We start from the raw sequence: 15869 nt of genomic DNA, 5'->3' as shown, positions 1-15869 counted from the left end.
TTATAGTAGCAAGTCACAACCAGACACGAGCTTCACAAAAGGAGAGCCAGTGAAATATTTTTCACGTGTCATTTGACATGCGCATTGCCAACCCAGCTTCACAGTTTTACATGAACAAAATGGACATAATGCTTTATCAATGCTTTTCACGCTATCAAAAGCAAAGTAAAACAACCAAAAAAAGAAAAGAAAACAAAGAGAGAACCATGAAGTCGATTCGGCAACAATTTGCAGCAGCACAGCACCCAAAAAACAATCGCAAATCTGGCGAGAACCACAGGAAGAAAGCAAGCTATATCCTTTAAAAATTTATATATAAATTAACTGTCTACAAGAACTGGATCAAAAAAAGAAAAGAAAAACACTTCACGGATCAATCCCTAAAGAATGACCGGCGGCGTCTTATTTTCTCCGCTTGTACATTTTGGCAACTGCTCCAACAATTTAAATGGAGTACACAACAACATAAGATTATTTCCAATACAAGGTTAAAAAATGTTACAGGCACGGCAAACGTGGTGGCCCTCCAGATAACCACATCCAACAACAAACTGATGACTTCGAAGCCTCCGGAATAACATAATTGACCTCCATCCATATCTAGCCTTTGTAGATCATTGTTCAATCGAGCCATCGTAGTTTCCTCACCAGACTCGATTGGTCTTAAGAAAAATTCACTTCCTGATTAATCTCAGCACATCACCGACTAGGTGCAATGAACCAGTCACCAGGACCTTATTGAAAAGCATACGAAACAAATGTAAGGAAACGGAGAATATAGAAAGCAATATGGCATCCAGATATTTCTAATTAATATGGCATCTGCATATTTAAGTTTGTAGAATGACAACTTTCAGGTAAAATATTCATGTTTTGGGCATCGGAGACAAGATGGTAAAGTCATCTTATCAGATATGAATAAAAAGAAAGGAATGTTTTTCCCAAGGACAAAATGTTCCGGAAATTCTCTTGGAATAAACAGAAAATGCTAATGGTTCAACTACTTTTAAAAGTAATGTAGTACCAACAATGCATTGCAATTTGGATTAAGTTCCTGTACCTGAAAACGTATAGAACGATTTTTTTGAGCATTCTCCCTTAGCCAATTAATTGCAAGGGGAAGTGAAGAGAAAACTGAACTGCTCTCAGAACACCTCGTGCTATCTAGACCTGTATGATTTCCAAGGTAGAATCAGTGTTATCCTCTGACCTAGCACACTAATAACTTCTCACAGAAAAAGATCATGACAATTTTCACTGGAGTAAATTTGAAGTTAGCGCTTGGACAGATACAGGTCATGTTTGTAATATTTACTAAAACCTGAAATCTTTTATCGTTGTTCACAAGGAATAAATGTTCAAGCGTCACAGAACCTCTGTCACTCTGGAGCAGCTTTTCCCACGCTCTTTGAAGTGAAAGCTGCCATGAGAGGTCAACTTGCTGAGGCTCTGCTGGTGGTGATGCATGAGAACCAAGCTTATTATATTGTGACTGATTTGGCACAAACAAGGCCTTGTAGAAGAGGACCCCTGAAATAACAGTTAGCATTGTTGTTCATAATCTCACATCTACTATCTATATATAGTTCAAATCACACATGCATATTTAATTTGTTACATATTCCTTTTCCGAATAGAGTTAGTCTCTCAAAAGATACCAACGATAATGGATCATGAAACTTACCGTGCTGAGCACAAGTATTCGCTAGACGTGGAAGCAATAGTTGAGGATCTCGCACTGACATGCAATTGAACAAAAGTATCTGAAATTTATTTCCAAAAGAACATTAAGATGATCATAATTTCAAATAACAACTGAAAAGTATGAAGGAGACTAGCATCCATCAATTCCCATCAAACAAATGTGTTTTTCTGAAGGTCCCCTTTATTTTTCTGTACAAGTCCAATCAAGACAGCCGGTTGAAACTTTTGAAAGGATGTGACCAATTACCTGTCTAGAATTGCCATTATCATGAGACTTTTCACCCAAGTGATCTGAGCATTTGGTCTCTTCCTCCTTGACTACATGAGAAAACCATCTTGCGCACATCTCCATGCTTTCTGGGCTATGTGCTCCATCCAAATAGAAAACTAAACCCCCAGTGTTGAAATTTTGGTCATCTAAAGAGATGAAGGGATCGGGGACAATTTGAGCTCGTCCTTGCAAACTAGCATTTGCAAGTCCTTCAATGAATTGCTGGGGTAAGGAAGTCTGTCTTTTACAAGAATATGAGACATCGAGCGATTGAGGGTAAAAAGAAATATTACTTGTATATACCCCTTAAAATTATCCACCTACATTAATATCACTGGGAACTCTGAATTTTCATAAATATCCCTGGACAAACTTCAGTTCTTACATATATTCCCTCATAACTACAAAATAATGAACCTTTGAGAAGAACTTTTTCTCACACAAAACCAACTTCCCCCCATTAATTGGATGGCTCTCCAACCTAAAGGTTTTTATATAAGAAAATACACTTTAAAGGTGTTGATATGCAAATTCAGAATTAACAAGGAGATAATATTCATAAAGATGATTTCGTAGGGATAAATACGAAAAGTTCCCAAAGAAAAATATACCAGGTAAGAGGACGTACACTATGACCAAGAGATATGCCATCCTTGTGTCCTGCTTTCTCAATCCAAGCACCAGCCAAGGCAATGGCAAGGCCAGCATTTATATACTGATGCTCACCATGAAGTCCAAGATGTTGATCCTTCAGTAACCCAGGGTCCAAAGGTGAAACTACTTTAAGAGAAACCTGTAAAGTGATTCAATTTGTTCATACTCTATGGATATGATTATATTACTGTCTTCGTAATAACGGATATGATAAATTATCCTCATCGTCAAAAACTGGGCAGTAGTAGGCCACTGACATCTAAGTGAGAAGCCCTATCCTTGAGCACTGACATTGCCTCTTCTGGCTGGGGAACAGTATAGGCTGGAATTCGTTTCTACATACAATGACAACAGAGCGAGTGAATCAAAAGTAGGGGAAAAAATAAATAAATTCTTATTCAAATGTTATCAGTGTTTAAGAAGGTTAAAGACCTTGAATATACCAGCTTTCTCTCCAGCAATTTCTCCAAGTGTGTTTCCTGCAACATCATAGAAAGTATCCTTCTTTCATAAAGATGTTTATTCATAAAGTCATGACAATACTCTCGCTTATGTCAATACTCGAAGAGAGAGTATTCTACTCTTCGTCATCCCAGTACAACTTTAATGTCAGGCATATGACTTGAATTCCATGACGATACTCTCTCTTATCACATTAGTCATTTTATATAGGTGGAGTAAAAGTTAGATGTCATGACAAAGTCATGCTTCTCAACATATATACATGTAGATCCCACGGCCATCAAAACACATCAAAAAGGAAGACATGAGGTGCGACATACCAAGAATTTCCATATGATCATACCCGAGGGAAGATATTCCACAAACAATAGGCGCCTGCACCTGCAACAAGACAGACGATTAAATCATTTTTTAGAAGTTTCAAATAAAATGATTGCCACAAGGTCCACAACATATAGCTTCCACATTTTTATGCAGTTGTCAAAAGAGAGTAAATTCTGCAGCTACAACTAAAAATTTTGGGAGGGGCAGCATAGCCTATTGACTATTGAGATCCCAAGTATGAAGCGGTAACATTTGGAAATTTTATGAAGCTGTAACTTCTCCGTGTAAACCTACGTTGACGAACAAAGAACTACTTAAAGGCAACTTATGGCCGCATTATGGTCGTCAACTTATGAAGTCAACATCACATTGCATAAGTTGGTGAAACTGTTGAAGCATCAGATCACGCACCACATTTGTTGCATCGAATTTCCCTCCCAAGCCAACCTCGAGAACAGCAACATCAACCTGCATAAATTGGAAAAATATAAGATTAACACGAGCTATTACCATAACGCAACCACGTCCAGAAACAGGCATGTAAACATGCAATGATTTTTACCTGTTCAGCCGAGAATATCTTGAGTGCAAGCAGTGCGAGGAACCGGAAATAGGTCGGCATCGGGACATTGTCATCGGTTTTCTCCTGCAAAGCAGCGCAAAATTCACCTTGCCATCCACCACAATAAGTAATAGAGCAGCATAAGAAGTCTCAGAGTAATGTAACTACACGAGGAGTCTTGGATTCATCTGCGACCCAGTATTAATATCCCTTCAGAAGGGAGTTACGAAGCCGACCCCATTATTAAGAGTATATGGCTCACAGTGTATACCTGTAGCCTATCCCAACACCACCAGAAGTACTTCAAAAACTTCTCTTCAGAGATTTCCACTCTAAAATCATCAAAACAGGTTAGGAAGAATTTAGCGGCTTGATTATCATATAAACACAGAGCAAAAGAATAAAAAAAGTATACTAAACAAATCAATCAAACACCAAAGCCTTAATCACGCAATGAATATACTACTCATGTGCTATCACATATATCCCGAAAGGCTTGTTGTATCTGCTTCTGACAGATTATAAGATACCTCGATAGAATTTGAGCAACAATAGCTGCAAACATAGTAAGAGGACACTCCAAGTAAGGTTAAGAGCATACCCATCAATCCGAAACCGCTCGCGCACATCCATTAAGTGAGGCGACGTAAACAGACCGGTCCGGAAGCCGCAGCACCTCAGAATCGATTCGGTGAACGCGCACGTCGATCCCTACAAAACCAGCATAAGAAAGCGATCTCAAGAGAGGAATAATTATGATGGATCACAGATGGGGAGCAGGCACAGACCTTTCCTTTCGTCCCTGCGACGTGGATGACTTTAAGTTGCTCGATTTCACTCTCCAATTCTAGCATCTGCAATTCCAAAAGCACTATAAGAAAAGAAAAAAAAAAAAAAAAAAAAAAAAAAAAAAAAAAAAAAAAAAAAAGAAAAAAAAGAAAGCGAAGGTAAAAAGGTAATAAATAAATACGTTGATGTATTGGAACATCAGATCGAAGTGGTCGCCTTTGTTGGAGGCATCGGCTCGCGTGCGGCGAGTGATGAGAGAGGACAGGAGGTCGAGCGCCTCCTCGTACGCCGCCGCCGAGGGAGGAGGATTCCCACTCCCCTGCGATCCTTCGCTCCCTAAAATTTTACATAACAATAATAACAATAATAAAGAACAGAAAAAAATGAATTTTTATTTAAAAAAAAAAGAAGAAGATGAAAAGAAGGGAGGAATTGGATTAACCTCGGGTCATGTTTCGGCACCAGCGAGGGGGGAAATGGGAGGTTCGAGAAGGTGGGAGGGAGGAGAGAAGGGAGACGGAGGAGAGAGAGGAAGATAAAGGAGTGGTAGGACGGAGGTGGATGCGGAGGTGGTGGTCGCGGTGGAGAGCGGCGGCGGCTGACACTGATGCGCGGGGCGAACAAGATAGGGGTGCAGCAGCATATTGTAGCGGCTTCATCAGATCATTCAGACGCATTTGATGATAATGCGAGTCGTGGCTACTACTACTACCAGGATCGCGCTCAACCACCTCTCGTCGTGGCTGCTACTACTACGAATCGTGATCCCTATCGAGCGAAGTACTGTTGTTAGTTAACGTAGCCGTACCCTGTCCTGGGGTTTGTAGATTCGGGTCGGACCCTTTCTTTCTATGATTGGAACGTGGCCTAAGTTCAATCGGTAATAATTTTCTCCGAGCACCGAAAATTATTTTACCCCGGAGAGAAGGAAACCAAGTTTCTGACACTAGAGACGGGAACTTGAATTACAAGTTTACAACCACAACTGCGCTAACCCGTTTGCTTCTTGTTGCGTCGATCAACCCTGCTGGAACAAACTCTGATTTCACATCTAATTGGGACGAATATTTTGCATGGATCATGTCTTCCATGAGTAGTATAGTTTACCAATATTCCACTGTTTAACTTGGCATGGCTCTTGATCCACATCTAAGAGAAGGAAAAAAATATATATATATATACTAAATACGTCTTTTTCCCCACAAAACCCAACAACAAATCTTCATTGCTGTGCTACAACAAAACTAGAGTTTCCATATTTTAAAAAACACACGATAAAAGATTCACACTGAATGTGCAGTTTTGAGGCCTAGAATCTTAGCTGCAACAGACAATTCTTGAAGTAGAGAAGCTGCTGAATACAACAAAATTCCTGAACTGCTCCTGAAATCCTGAAATGTGCTTCTTGAAAGGGTGATTAAGCCACTTAAATATCAACTGTACAACTTGCCATACAAATCAATGATATATGGGTGCAGAAAAATATAGAACGCGGAATTACAATAGATATCATCTACAGTGAAACACAATGTGTGAGGAACAAAGGAACAACACACCTTCTCATTCTTTGATCATCTTTTCTGCTTAAAATCTACTGAAAAAAGGGTCATACAGAGCTAATTAAGGAATTTCTGTTACCAAGAAAATCCCCTAAAAACAACTCTTGTGCATTCTCCTCAAGACAGCCGAGCCAACTACTCTACTCACGTATAAGAAGAACCATTTCATCCCTAGGAAAAGACCTATTGTCCTGGGAAAGCCAGTCCAAGCTCCCTACACTGCTGCTCATCCGGCCGCAAAGTCTTTGGTATTGCACCGAAGGCACAGCGCGCCGCCTCAATTCCCGAGACAGTATGGTGTATTATTGCTGATGCTTCCTCTATGTTTTTCCTTACTTCATCAGAAGAGATATACATGAAACGTTGCGAAGCGGACGGAAGTGGCTTTTCGGAAACAGCAAAGTCCAGCTCAGCAACCCTCACAAATCTCTCTGTTGCAGCTTCCCATGAAAGCTCATGTCGTAACTCATCTGTAAGTGGCACAGGCTCCTCAGCTAAGGCTTTTAGGGTTAGTTTCACAAACTCGTCGCCTGTATTGTACATATGGCAATTAGGAAATCGCTTAAAAAAGTCGTTGGAAGGATGGTTTGCACAGATTACGATTTTGCCCATCGCCAAGGCTTCTGCAGTTGTTGTGCAAACCACATCAGTCGTGCTAGGGTTTATGAACACCTTGTACCTGAAAGACCAGAAACAACTTAAAATTCAGACAAACAAAAAAGGAATTATGTGTTACTAAAGATGCTAAAGATGATAATGTAATCTCCTTTACAGTGGTTAATGAGAAAGTAGTTCAGATCAAACACAACTATTCAGGTTCTGATAGATGACACTGTAATCTATCTCATAGTAAATGAGAAACCAAATTTAAACACAACTACTCAGATTAAACACGGCTATAAGGTGGCTCATTATTGGCGGCTGAGATATAAATTGGAGATGAGATGGAGAGTTGATCAACTAGTTGATTTGTGATTGACAATGTGAACTAGGTCCAGGCAATAATTTCTCCTTTTGGAGTACAATTCCTCAGTAGACAAAGAAGCTTCATATTACATACCTTTGGAACTTCAGGTGTTCTCTCAGGAGGCAGGTAGTCTTCTCTAAATAGTAATTTCAGGAACATCTTTTCATCAAAATGAAGAGGAGGAAAAAAGAAAGCTATACATACTCATGAAATATAGGATCCACGTGATCACGACCAGGATAAATTCTTATATCCAGCTCCAATTTTTTAGCTGATTCTCGAACTTGATCAGAGTCTTCTCCATTTCCGTATAACTCCATCTGAAGGGCAGATAGTTCATCCTGGTTTTCAGAGAGTAATTGAAGTAGCTCGCTGTAGCCTTTACTCCAGATCATCTTGCCAATGTAGTAAGCACCCTTTCTGAAGGCTTGTTCTCCTCTTTGTTGCTGTTCTTGCTTATACTTGCCAACCTCGAGGAATTTTGGGTTGACACCATGGACGTTGCATATTATAGATCTCGGTAGATCCTGAGTAGCAGCTGATAACCTTACAACCTTCATGACAGAAAATTTCAAGGTCATATAAAGGATACATTACCCAAAAAAAAAAAAGAAAAAAAAAAGAGATGATAATAGCATTTTTATTTCATAAATAGGAAAAATGTGTTCTCTTTGAACAAAACATTTTTCTCTAAACTTTAACCAGACCCCCATGGTGCTGCAAAACTTCCACTCCCTAATATCATCAGGGAAAGACTTCTGGCTTTTCTGGAGTGGGCACTTCAAAGGCATAAATCCCTGCATGCCAGACTCCTCTTTTCCCTAAATGTTCCACTACAAAGGACTTTCTACTACCTAATCTTTCCACCAGTACCAGACACATGAGGTCCAATATACAACCAAGGCCTGTTACTGCCAACAGAACAATTGATCTTGAAGGTTATATCCATTAGAAAGAATGACATATTTTGCAATGCACCCTCTCTTACCACATGTGAGCATTTCATGCTCAGGATATTTTGTGAGCTGATGATTCGGATTAAATTATGAGAGAAGTCGCATACTTTGTTGCTTTTAGGTGTATATGGTACTTTAATTACCATTTCAAACAATGTGAAGTGCTTGGAAAAGTACAATTTGGTAAGAAGTAACTAAACTTTTGCATAACAGTATCAAATCACGACAATCTACATAGATTTTCAAGTCAGAAGCCCAATATCCACTTTGCAGTACCAGTGCTTTATGTTATGTTCTGTTTCTTTTTTGGCGAAAGCTCAATGCATGTGTACAAGGCCCCAGCCTATTGAAACTTCTAGATGGTTTTAGTTTTTGTAGATCTTAGTATCAAACTGAGCACAGTGGATAAGGAACTGAGAGGTCTAAGACTCATTGTAAACCGTTTAAATCTCTTGCCAAAGATTAAATGCCTCATCTGAGAGGATTGAGGCTTGGATCCTCCCAAACCATAGTCAACAACGAATTAAATGTGATGTAGGGCTTAACATTGTCAACAAACTACGAATAACATCTGCAGACATATATTCATAACGATTTACAGTAAAAGGCAGGTAAAAAAAAAAAAAAAAACAAAGAGTACTAGGTGAAAGAACAGAAAGGAACTAATTCTGTAGAGAAGCAAACCTTGTGGCAGTATATATCGATAACCCAAGCATTGACATGTTTCAAGAGAAAGGCTTGTATAAGCCCATTCTTCTCTCTCTTTACATAAGCCAAATAGTTGGTGTGAACGACACCTATCACTCTCCGGAATTTAACTTTCCATCTCTTTCCGTGATGGTACCATGTAAGATGCTCGGGCTCCTCCAGTACAGCAATATCTGCAACTTCATCGGGAATAGTTTCAGTGATATCTCCAACAGGTAGAATGCTTCTTTTCTCCTTCGAAAACTGCAAAATAACAAAAGATGGTAATCTGAATGTTTGTCAAAGCAACGCTAAAATATTTTCAAAAATTCGACATAACAACATTGATGACGACTTACCTTTCCTGCATAAAAGCTTATATTGAACCTAGACACCATACCGGTCCTTTCTTCAAGCCATTTCCGAACAAAGGCCTCTTGCTCCAACGGGATTTTAAATGTGATTTTGTTTGGATAGACTAATTCTTGATCCTTAATAGACAGCCAAGGAATCACCAAAGAAACCTCTCTATCACCCTCCTTTGCAAGATAGGCAGCACGAAACAAGGGGTTGACGGCTGTCCCCGTCATCCATGGAAGGCTTGCAGTAGTAAAAATTGCAATGTGTTGCTTCCGAGCCATTAAGCCGTCAAATTCATCAAATTCCAATAATAATGATACTTATAGATACTTATAGATAGGCGCATTAACTCAAGGAATCGATGCCCCAAAAGACTACGCTGATGGAAAGCACATCCAAACTTGAAAAGTGGATTTTCTGCGAGTAGTTAGGGCACTTAGACAGCAACAGAATGGTAAAAATAATAAAGAAGAAAGAACAATGGAAATGCCACAAACAAAAAAAAAAATTACATCATAATGCATTGAAGATTCTCAATCATGTTGGTTTGCGAGAGAATCGGACCATAGCAACTTTTCTCCACATTCAAATATACAGATACATTATATCTTCTCATCAAAACTTACTGCACGTTCAATCAAAGCTCTCGCTATCAATACAACAAATTAGGACACCGATCGAAGAGCTAAATCCCTGATATGTGTACCCTGAAACCGAGAAAGGTTTGCTTAATTACCAAGGAGATTGGATCCAGAGAAACCCTAGTTTGTGAATCTAAGCATGGTTTCCAAATCGATGGTAACGAGCTCGAATTGATTGAGGAGATCTAAGGAAGAAACGATTGGGATAGAGAAAGGTTACGGTTACCTTCGGAATCGCGATTGGGACGGGGGAGAGTGTTTGGGGAAGCGTAGGGCGAAGCGCGATCGACGAGGAATCGAGTGGGGGAAGAGGTAGAACGGTGGCGGTGGTGAAGAGGGACGAATCCTGACGAAAACGTCGCATCGGCCACTCGCTTGATTCGGTTGGGTTGCGGCGAGAGGTCCAGAGCCTTCCGCGGCCCGTGGGGGCTGGCCGATGACGTGGCATCTTTGTGTTGGTGGGGCCCACAAGCCTACCTGGCATATGGCTATTGGGTGGAGACTGGGGCCACGAGCCAAGCCTGTGTGAGATTGTGGGAGGGCGAGGTACATGAAGAGTCAGATAGTCAACGGTTGGGGATGCTCGGCTGATTTTTCCTTGACTAGTGGTAATTAATTTGCATTTTCATCTCAGGCTAGATCAGGCTGAGTCTCTAGCTCAGATCGGATCTAGTGTACTTAGATCACCCATACCTCTCTTGTTTAGATCTGGTCCCGATATATTTAATTACGATTGCCCCACTCATTTAGGTGCAAGCCGACCATACCTCGTGCTCAGATCATTCAATTATTCTTTATTTTTATTACTACAAATCTCTTGTTATTACAATGTGGCACGGTAATACCCTTTTCTAGGTGGCGTAGTTGGTCATCACGCTGGTAGACAAAACAAGCAAGATATATAATTTTTAATTTTTGTCTCCATTCAAACCGATAATGCCATTCAATGGTTTGTGGTAAATCAATTCCAGAATCCGACGCTGGCAATAGAATGTCTACATTCAAACCAATAATGACATTATCTCTCAAAAAAAAACCAATAATGACATTCAATGACTTGTAATAAACGTGTGATGAGGAACGACAATTCCAAAACCCAACGCTTTCTCAGTTTGACTCAGCAGAGGTATCATCTTATCTAAATTGTGATGTTTTAGTTTTCCATATCAAGCTGGCGACCTGCTTGCTGTACTTGTACGTTCGACCACAAGAAGTATTTAACTATAAATAGAAGGAAAAAACAAAAAAACAAATTAGTTAATGCTACAATTGGGAAATGAAATAATGATCATCTTAGGCAATGTCCTGAATTTCATCTTTCACTTTAAGATTGTTGGGTAACAAAACTAAGGCCAAGTGAGAAAACACCAAATTCAGGTACCAAAGCTGCGATCCCCAGCATCTCCCAACCCTGGGACTATGAACCTGACAATGAAAAGAAGTAGCGACCATAAACTCCGGAATGAAAAGAATTTTAGCAATCATAAACTCCCGAAAATGATTACAGATTTATATAGAGATAAGCATATAAACGTATGATATTCAACTCCAGAAAATGATTACAGATTTATATAGAGAAAAGCATATAAACATATGATATTCCTGCATTGCAGTTACTAGTGTAGTTTGATTACCCTTTCTCATTCAAAACTGGATCTACCATTCCAGCATACACATGAAGCCTGCATATAATGCCAGAAAAGAATTAGCATAACTATGCAGGTAGTATTTGTTGATCACTAAATAGGTACAAAGATATGCAAGAGATACCCTGGGAATTTCTTGCTGAGCTTCTCAAGTGCTGGAGGAGCAGCAACAGCTGATATCTACAATAATTATTTATTTTTTTTAGAGAGAGAGAGAGAGGGAGATTTGCAACAGGTAAAACAGTTCAGACTGAAGTTCATTAGATTTTAACAGAACTCACAACTTTTACTTGCTTGCTCTCAACTCCGCGGTCCTTCAGCAAGTCAATTGCAGCAACTATTGTCCCACCTAATAAATAATTTGGAGAAGCATAGACACATAGAGTAAAGGTTCAAGAGCCATTTTCTTTGAAGAGAAAAAGGTTAACGATTCTATAAATTCTAAAAGCAAAAAAAACAAAAAAAACATTTAGTATGGAATCACTATAATCCGTGATGTACAGTTAACTCATCATATATAACAAAACAATACAATAAAGCACATGGAAGACATTACCAGTTGCAAGCATAGGATCCATGACAATCACACGAGATCCTTCCGGAAACTTATCAGGTAGTCTGCAGTGAGTAAATGAAAATATAATTATCATAAGCACAACGGGATCAAGAAACTCTTTTCTTGAATTTATTGAAACACTAGTAGTTTGCCCAAGTAAAATGATGAAATTGTAGCTGAATAAAAAGGCATTAAAAAAAGCCTGGAACAAGCAAAGAAAGGATTTTTTTTTTTTGTTTTTTTTCACTTACTTGTTTAGATATGCAGAAGGCTGTAGAGTTGTCTCATCCCTACGCATACCTTCATTTGCACAGAGGAGAACATCACGTGGAGAAAGCAGGATCTATAATTATGAAATTTATACATAGTTCAATAACCAAATCAACCAGCCTCAGCGGTCAGAAACTTCAGTAAAATAGCAGCACAGTACCAGACACTGGCAATCTTTCCTGACGGAGAGAGAAGAGAGGACAAAGAGCAAAAAGGGAGATGGGACACAGAGGAGAAATACAAGGGAAAAAAAACAAAGGGAGTGCAGAAAAGGAAGAATCCATGTGGCAATGGTTTCTGTCGTGTATTTTAAGATTACAACTGCGTATCCTGACAAAGAAAGAATGATCAAACTCTAACTAAAACATTAATTTCACAATCACACAGGATTCAATATAAATGTGCATGCTATTGCTTATCAGGGACTTCGAACCATAACACCATCTTCACTTTTCCATCCAAATCAAACAACTTTATCATCTCTTCTTACCAAGGTGGTAGGTTCTTGTTGCCGGTAAAATTGTTGAAGCATGCTCGGCTAGTGCAAGACCAGCTCTCAGAATAGGTATGATCTGCAAGGTTAGAAAAGATATCAATCAATGTTCATGAATTATGACAAGAAACGACAAGAAAATGGCTGTAATGTTTCTGGTAATTCAATTAAAACTTGTCGGAAACATTGTTATGAATTCACACCATGACGGGATCACTTGGATCAATAAATTCAGCAGTTGCAACACCCACCGGGGTCTGAACCTCTCCAGTGATTGTAGGCTGAAAAGATTGTAAAACAAGACAGTTTTCTGTTTGTCAACACAGAGGAACACAAGAAACTGCGAAAAACAAATATATGCTAGCAAAGTGATCGTAGCAATTCTTTTATATTTCAGCAGGGAAATTCAGAAATTAAACTGAATCCGGACTAGTGCAGCAAAACAGCCTACAAAGCTTCTCCTTTCCCAAGTACAAAAGAGAATAAAAGCCACAACTTAGTCACGTCATTGTTATAACCAGTTACTAGCATACCGGAAGATGCCAGAGTTGCTCAACGAAGCTTCTGAGATGCTTAAAGGCCTAAACACCTACATCAAAGAAAATAAAAATGCACCAACAAAAGTATTTGATAGCTTTACTAAGGCTTCACACCTATGCGGAAATTCATGGTAGTAAACATTGGACTATTAAGTAAAAGCACGGCCATAAGATGAAAATAAAGAACACTGCGGTCAATGATTGTACTATAAGGAAAGCTAAAGTGAGTTTTTTGTTAGCATCAGGGTGGTGTCAACTGAGAATAAATTTAGGGGCCCACCTGATAATGTATGACTACATACGACATGTATAAATTACTGCACCAGACATACAGATTGAGGTAATCCAGGTATGTTATTGTTCTTGCCTAGATATCCCACGCACTAGACAGAGCCACGCAGCACTGGCAATTAATAATAAATGATGCAAATTTTTTAACTGAGGAAATTAGATATGTAGAAGAAAGGCCAAGTCCGAGCTACTCTTTTTTTCGGGGGGGCAAGGAACAACATGCACTGACGAAATTTTAACTCACCAACCAATCTCTGGAAGCTTCGTATACAAGTAATCTCCCAAGTTCCGCCATCGCATTCTCTGCGGCAAGAGAATATCAAGGATATTGGCACATTAAAGTACAATTTTAGAGTACACCATATGTACTGCAATGTTCAAGATATACACATATATATTAGTTTGCTATGACATAAAAAGACTACGAAAACACTGTAGTATTCCAATAGGAAAAAAGCCATGATATCACATTCAACTCCGGAACCTTTCCTATACTCATCCAATAATGGACATCAAATAACTTCTGCAAATATTTAACTCTCAGACGTAGATGAGATCACACACTTAATAGATAGCGTGATTGACACAACAGCAGCAAAAACTTATGAAGATAAACTGAAAGACATGGATGATTTGAATCTCTTTTGCTACTAACAGAAACATATCAAAACCACTTTAGTTTGCATATTATAAAAGCTAATGCAAAGTTGCACCACAAGACATATGAACAAATCAAGTAGTTGTTGGAATTCTATTGCAATTATAGAACAAACATACAAAAAAAAAAAAAAAAAACACAAAGTCGAAACTATCGACCCTTAAAGGTCTCTTTTGCCATACTAGAGGTTTAGTGTTGTTTGACAAAGTGTTGTCCAGCGCGCTACTAGAACCTGCTGCTACGCAAAGTAAAGGCAGGGCCAAATGGACCTAACTACAAGACGGAGAACGGAGAATAACAGAGACAAATCAATTAATTTATTTTCAAAGGAGGAGACCAACAGAACGAGTTGATTGTTACACTTCTCAAAAGTAGCAGGACATAGATGTTGCATTTACGTTACCCTTAACCACAAGGTTGGAAAGTTTAGAGATAATTGATACATAAATTAAACTTCTGAATCCTTAATTCTTTTCACATTTATCAACTGTTCGGAACTATTGATCAAACTAATAAGAACTGCGGATGGGCTTACTGAAAATAGAAGAGGGGGTCTGCTCGTTGCGGAGTACCGAGATCCAATGCTTGATCAGTGGATGCGCCGGAACAATCACCTGCATTTGATCAACAGTAAACTAATTAAATGATGAGAAAAATAGGCACAAAAACAAGAGCGAATCCGATGGCGTTAAAGGGGAAAAAAGAAATAATCTGATGAACTACCTGGATCCTCTCGTCTGAGAGAGCGTGATTCTCCATTGTGGCTTCAGATTAAGCGGTAGTACCTAGGGTTTCTGAAATGGAGATGAAGAGAGGAGCAGGGGAAGTGGAGGAGGTGAGGGTTTAAGAGAGGAGAAAGGGGAAGGGAGAGGAGGGAGGAGTGGCTGCGGGGAAAAGCGCTTCCAATGATAGCGGCGCCGACGAATTGGGAGGGAGCTGTAGCGGCGTTTTTAAGCCAAGCGCCGATCCCGCTGGAATTGGAAATAGCGGGAGATGCCGCTCAAAAGCGCCGAGTTGCGTGGGGGAGACGGAGACGGCGACGGCGACGGCGACGGAAGGGGCCCGAGCGCGACTATCGAGAGAGCTGCGACTCGGCGAGTCAGGTTTGGGGAGTTCCAGACTCGACCCGAGTTGAGGGTGAGTTGAGCCCGATTCGCCGATTCTGGAAACGGCGTGGGGGGCCCGCACCGTCAATAAACACTACAATATATACGTAATTAATGCTAATGGCGCTGCTTGAGTCGCGAGTTGTCAAACAATTTACTATTTTTTATCTTTTTGAAAATAAAAGTTACTATTTCTTATACAGCTCCATTTTTTTAAATATAAATAAATGCTCATGAATCGTCATCCGTACATTTACGTAAACGGGCTCAAAGTCTTGGTATTATCTCGGTCAAACGGGTCCACCCATTTGCACAAACTCCAACCACCACTTGAGATTCTGGGCTTATAATGGGCCAAAATTTATCAATACTTT

General features: G+C 39.6%; 3 protein-coding genes across 7 annotated transcripts; all 3 read right to left on the bottom strand.

Moving 5' to 3' along the window:
• LOC109709501 (folylpolyglutamate synthase-like) lies at positions 280-5487 on the bottom strand. 2 transcript variants are annotated; one of them, XM_020231760.1, is made up of 16 exons: positions 5209-5487; positions 4948-5102; positions 4766-4831; positions 4579-4688; positions 4249-4309; positions 3978-4061; positions 3827-3883; positions 3412-3472; positions 3062-3108; positions 2887-2964; positions 2604-2768; positions 1952-2212; positions 1685-1763; positions 1375-1530; positions 1061-1170; positions 280-734 (listed from the first exon to the last, which is right to left on the bottom strand). In XM_020231760.1, exons 1-16 carry the CDS (start codon positions 5441-5443, stop codon positions 675-677), a joined length of 1785 nt encoding a protein of 594 aa, XP_020087349.1. In that variant the 5' UTR covers positions 5444-5487; the 3' UTR covers positions 280-674. The 2 variants fall into 2 exon arrangements, with proteins under 2 accessions (XP_020087349.1, XP_020087350.1); XM_020231761.1 differs by lacking the exons at positions 4579-4688; positions 4766-4831; positions 4948-5102; positions 5209-5487 and having other exon boundaries at positions 4146-4288.
• LOC109709502 (digalactosyldiacylglycerol synthase 2, chloroplastic-like) lies at positions 6151-10330 on the bottom strand. 4 transcript variants are annotated; one of them, XM_020231764.1, is made up of 6 exons: positions 10163-10330; positions 9808-10002; positions 9295-9730; positions 8933-9199; positions 7497-7846; positions 6151-7004 (listed from the first exon to the last, which is right to left on the bottom strand). In XM_020231764.1, exons 3-6 carry the CDS (start codon positions 9574-9576, stop codon positions 6509-6511), a joined length of 1395 nt encoding a protein of 464 aa, XP_020087353.1. In that variant the 5' UTR covers positions 9577-9730; positions 9808-10002; positions 10163-10330; the 3' UTR covers positions 6151-6508. The 4 variants fall into 4 exon arrangements, with proteins under 4 accessions (XP_020087353.1, XP_020087352.1, XP_020087351.1 ...); XM_020231763.1 differs by having other exon boundaries at positions 9295-9712; XM_020231762.1 differs by having other exon boundaries at positions 9295-10002.
• On the bottom strand, positions 10837-15518 carry LOC109709503 (uracil phosphoribosyltransferase-like). The gene is made up of 11 exons (XM_020231766.1): positions 15113-15518; positions 14925-15003; positions 13976-14034; positions 13105-13182; positions 12899-12980; positions 12390-12438; positions 12139-12200; positions 11864-11931; positions 11707-11762; positions 11571-11618; positions 10837-11361 (listed from the first exon to the last, which is right to left on the bottom strand). Exons 1-11 carry the CDS (start codon positions 15146-15148, stop codon positions 11310-11312), a joined length of 669 nt encoding a protein of 222 aa, XP_020087355.1. The 5' UTR covers positions 15149-15518; the 3' UTR covers positions 10837-11309.

This window comes from Ananas comosus, linkage group 4, assembly GCF_001540865.1.
Source record: "Ananas comosus cultivar F153 linkage group 4, ASM154086v1, whole genome shotgun sequence".
Classification (NCBI taxonomy): Eukaryota; Viridiplantae; Streptophyta; class Magnoliopsida; order Poales; family Bromeliaceae; genus Ananas; species Ananas comosus.
The sequence above is the reverse complement of the archived record's forward strand: the minus strand, read 5'-3'. Positions and strand labels throughout refer to the sequence as shown.

Coding starts and splice junctions, on each gene's coding strand:
- LOC109709503 (XM_020231766.1), bottom strand. CDS start 15,148: ATGGAGAATCACGCTCTCTCAGACGAGAGGATCCAG. Junction 12,439..12,898: donor AACAAGAACCTACCACCTTG/GTAAGAAGAGAT, acceptor GTGCAAATGAAG/GTATGCGTAGGGATGAGACA. Junction 11,619..11,706: donor CTCAGCAAGAAATTCCCAGG/GTATCTCTTGCA, acceptor CATTATATGCAG/GCTTCATGTGTATGCTGGAA.
- LOC109709502 (XM_020231762.1), bottom strand. CDS start 9,576: ATGGCTCGGAAGCAACACATTGCAATTTTTACTACTGCAAGCCTTCCA. Junction 9,200..9,294: donor TAAGCTTTTATGCAGGAAAG/GTAAGTCGTCAT, acceptor GTTATTTTGCAG/TTTTCGAAGGAGAAAAGAAG. Junction 7,005..7,496: donor GTGGATCCTATATTTCATGA/GTATGTATAGCT, acceptor CTGGTCTTTCAG/GTACAAGGTGTTCATAAACC.
- LOC109709501 (XM_020231760.1), bottom strand. CDS start 5,443: ATGCGTCTGAATGATCTGATGAAGCCGCTACAATATGCTGCTGCACCC. Junction 4,832..4,947: donor TGATGTTCCAATACATCAAC/GTATTTATTTAT, acceptor TTGGAATTGCAG/ATGCTAGAATTGGAGAGTGA. Junction 4,062..4,248: donor GGTGTTGGGATAGGCTACAG/GTATACACTGTG, acceptor GCTGCTTTGCAG/GAGAAAACCGATGACAATGT.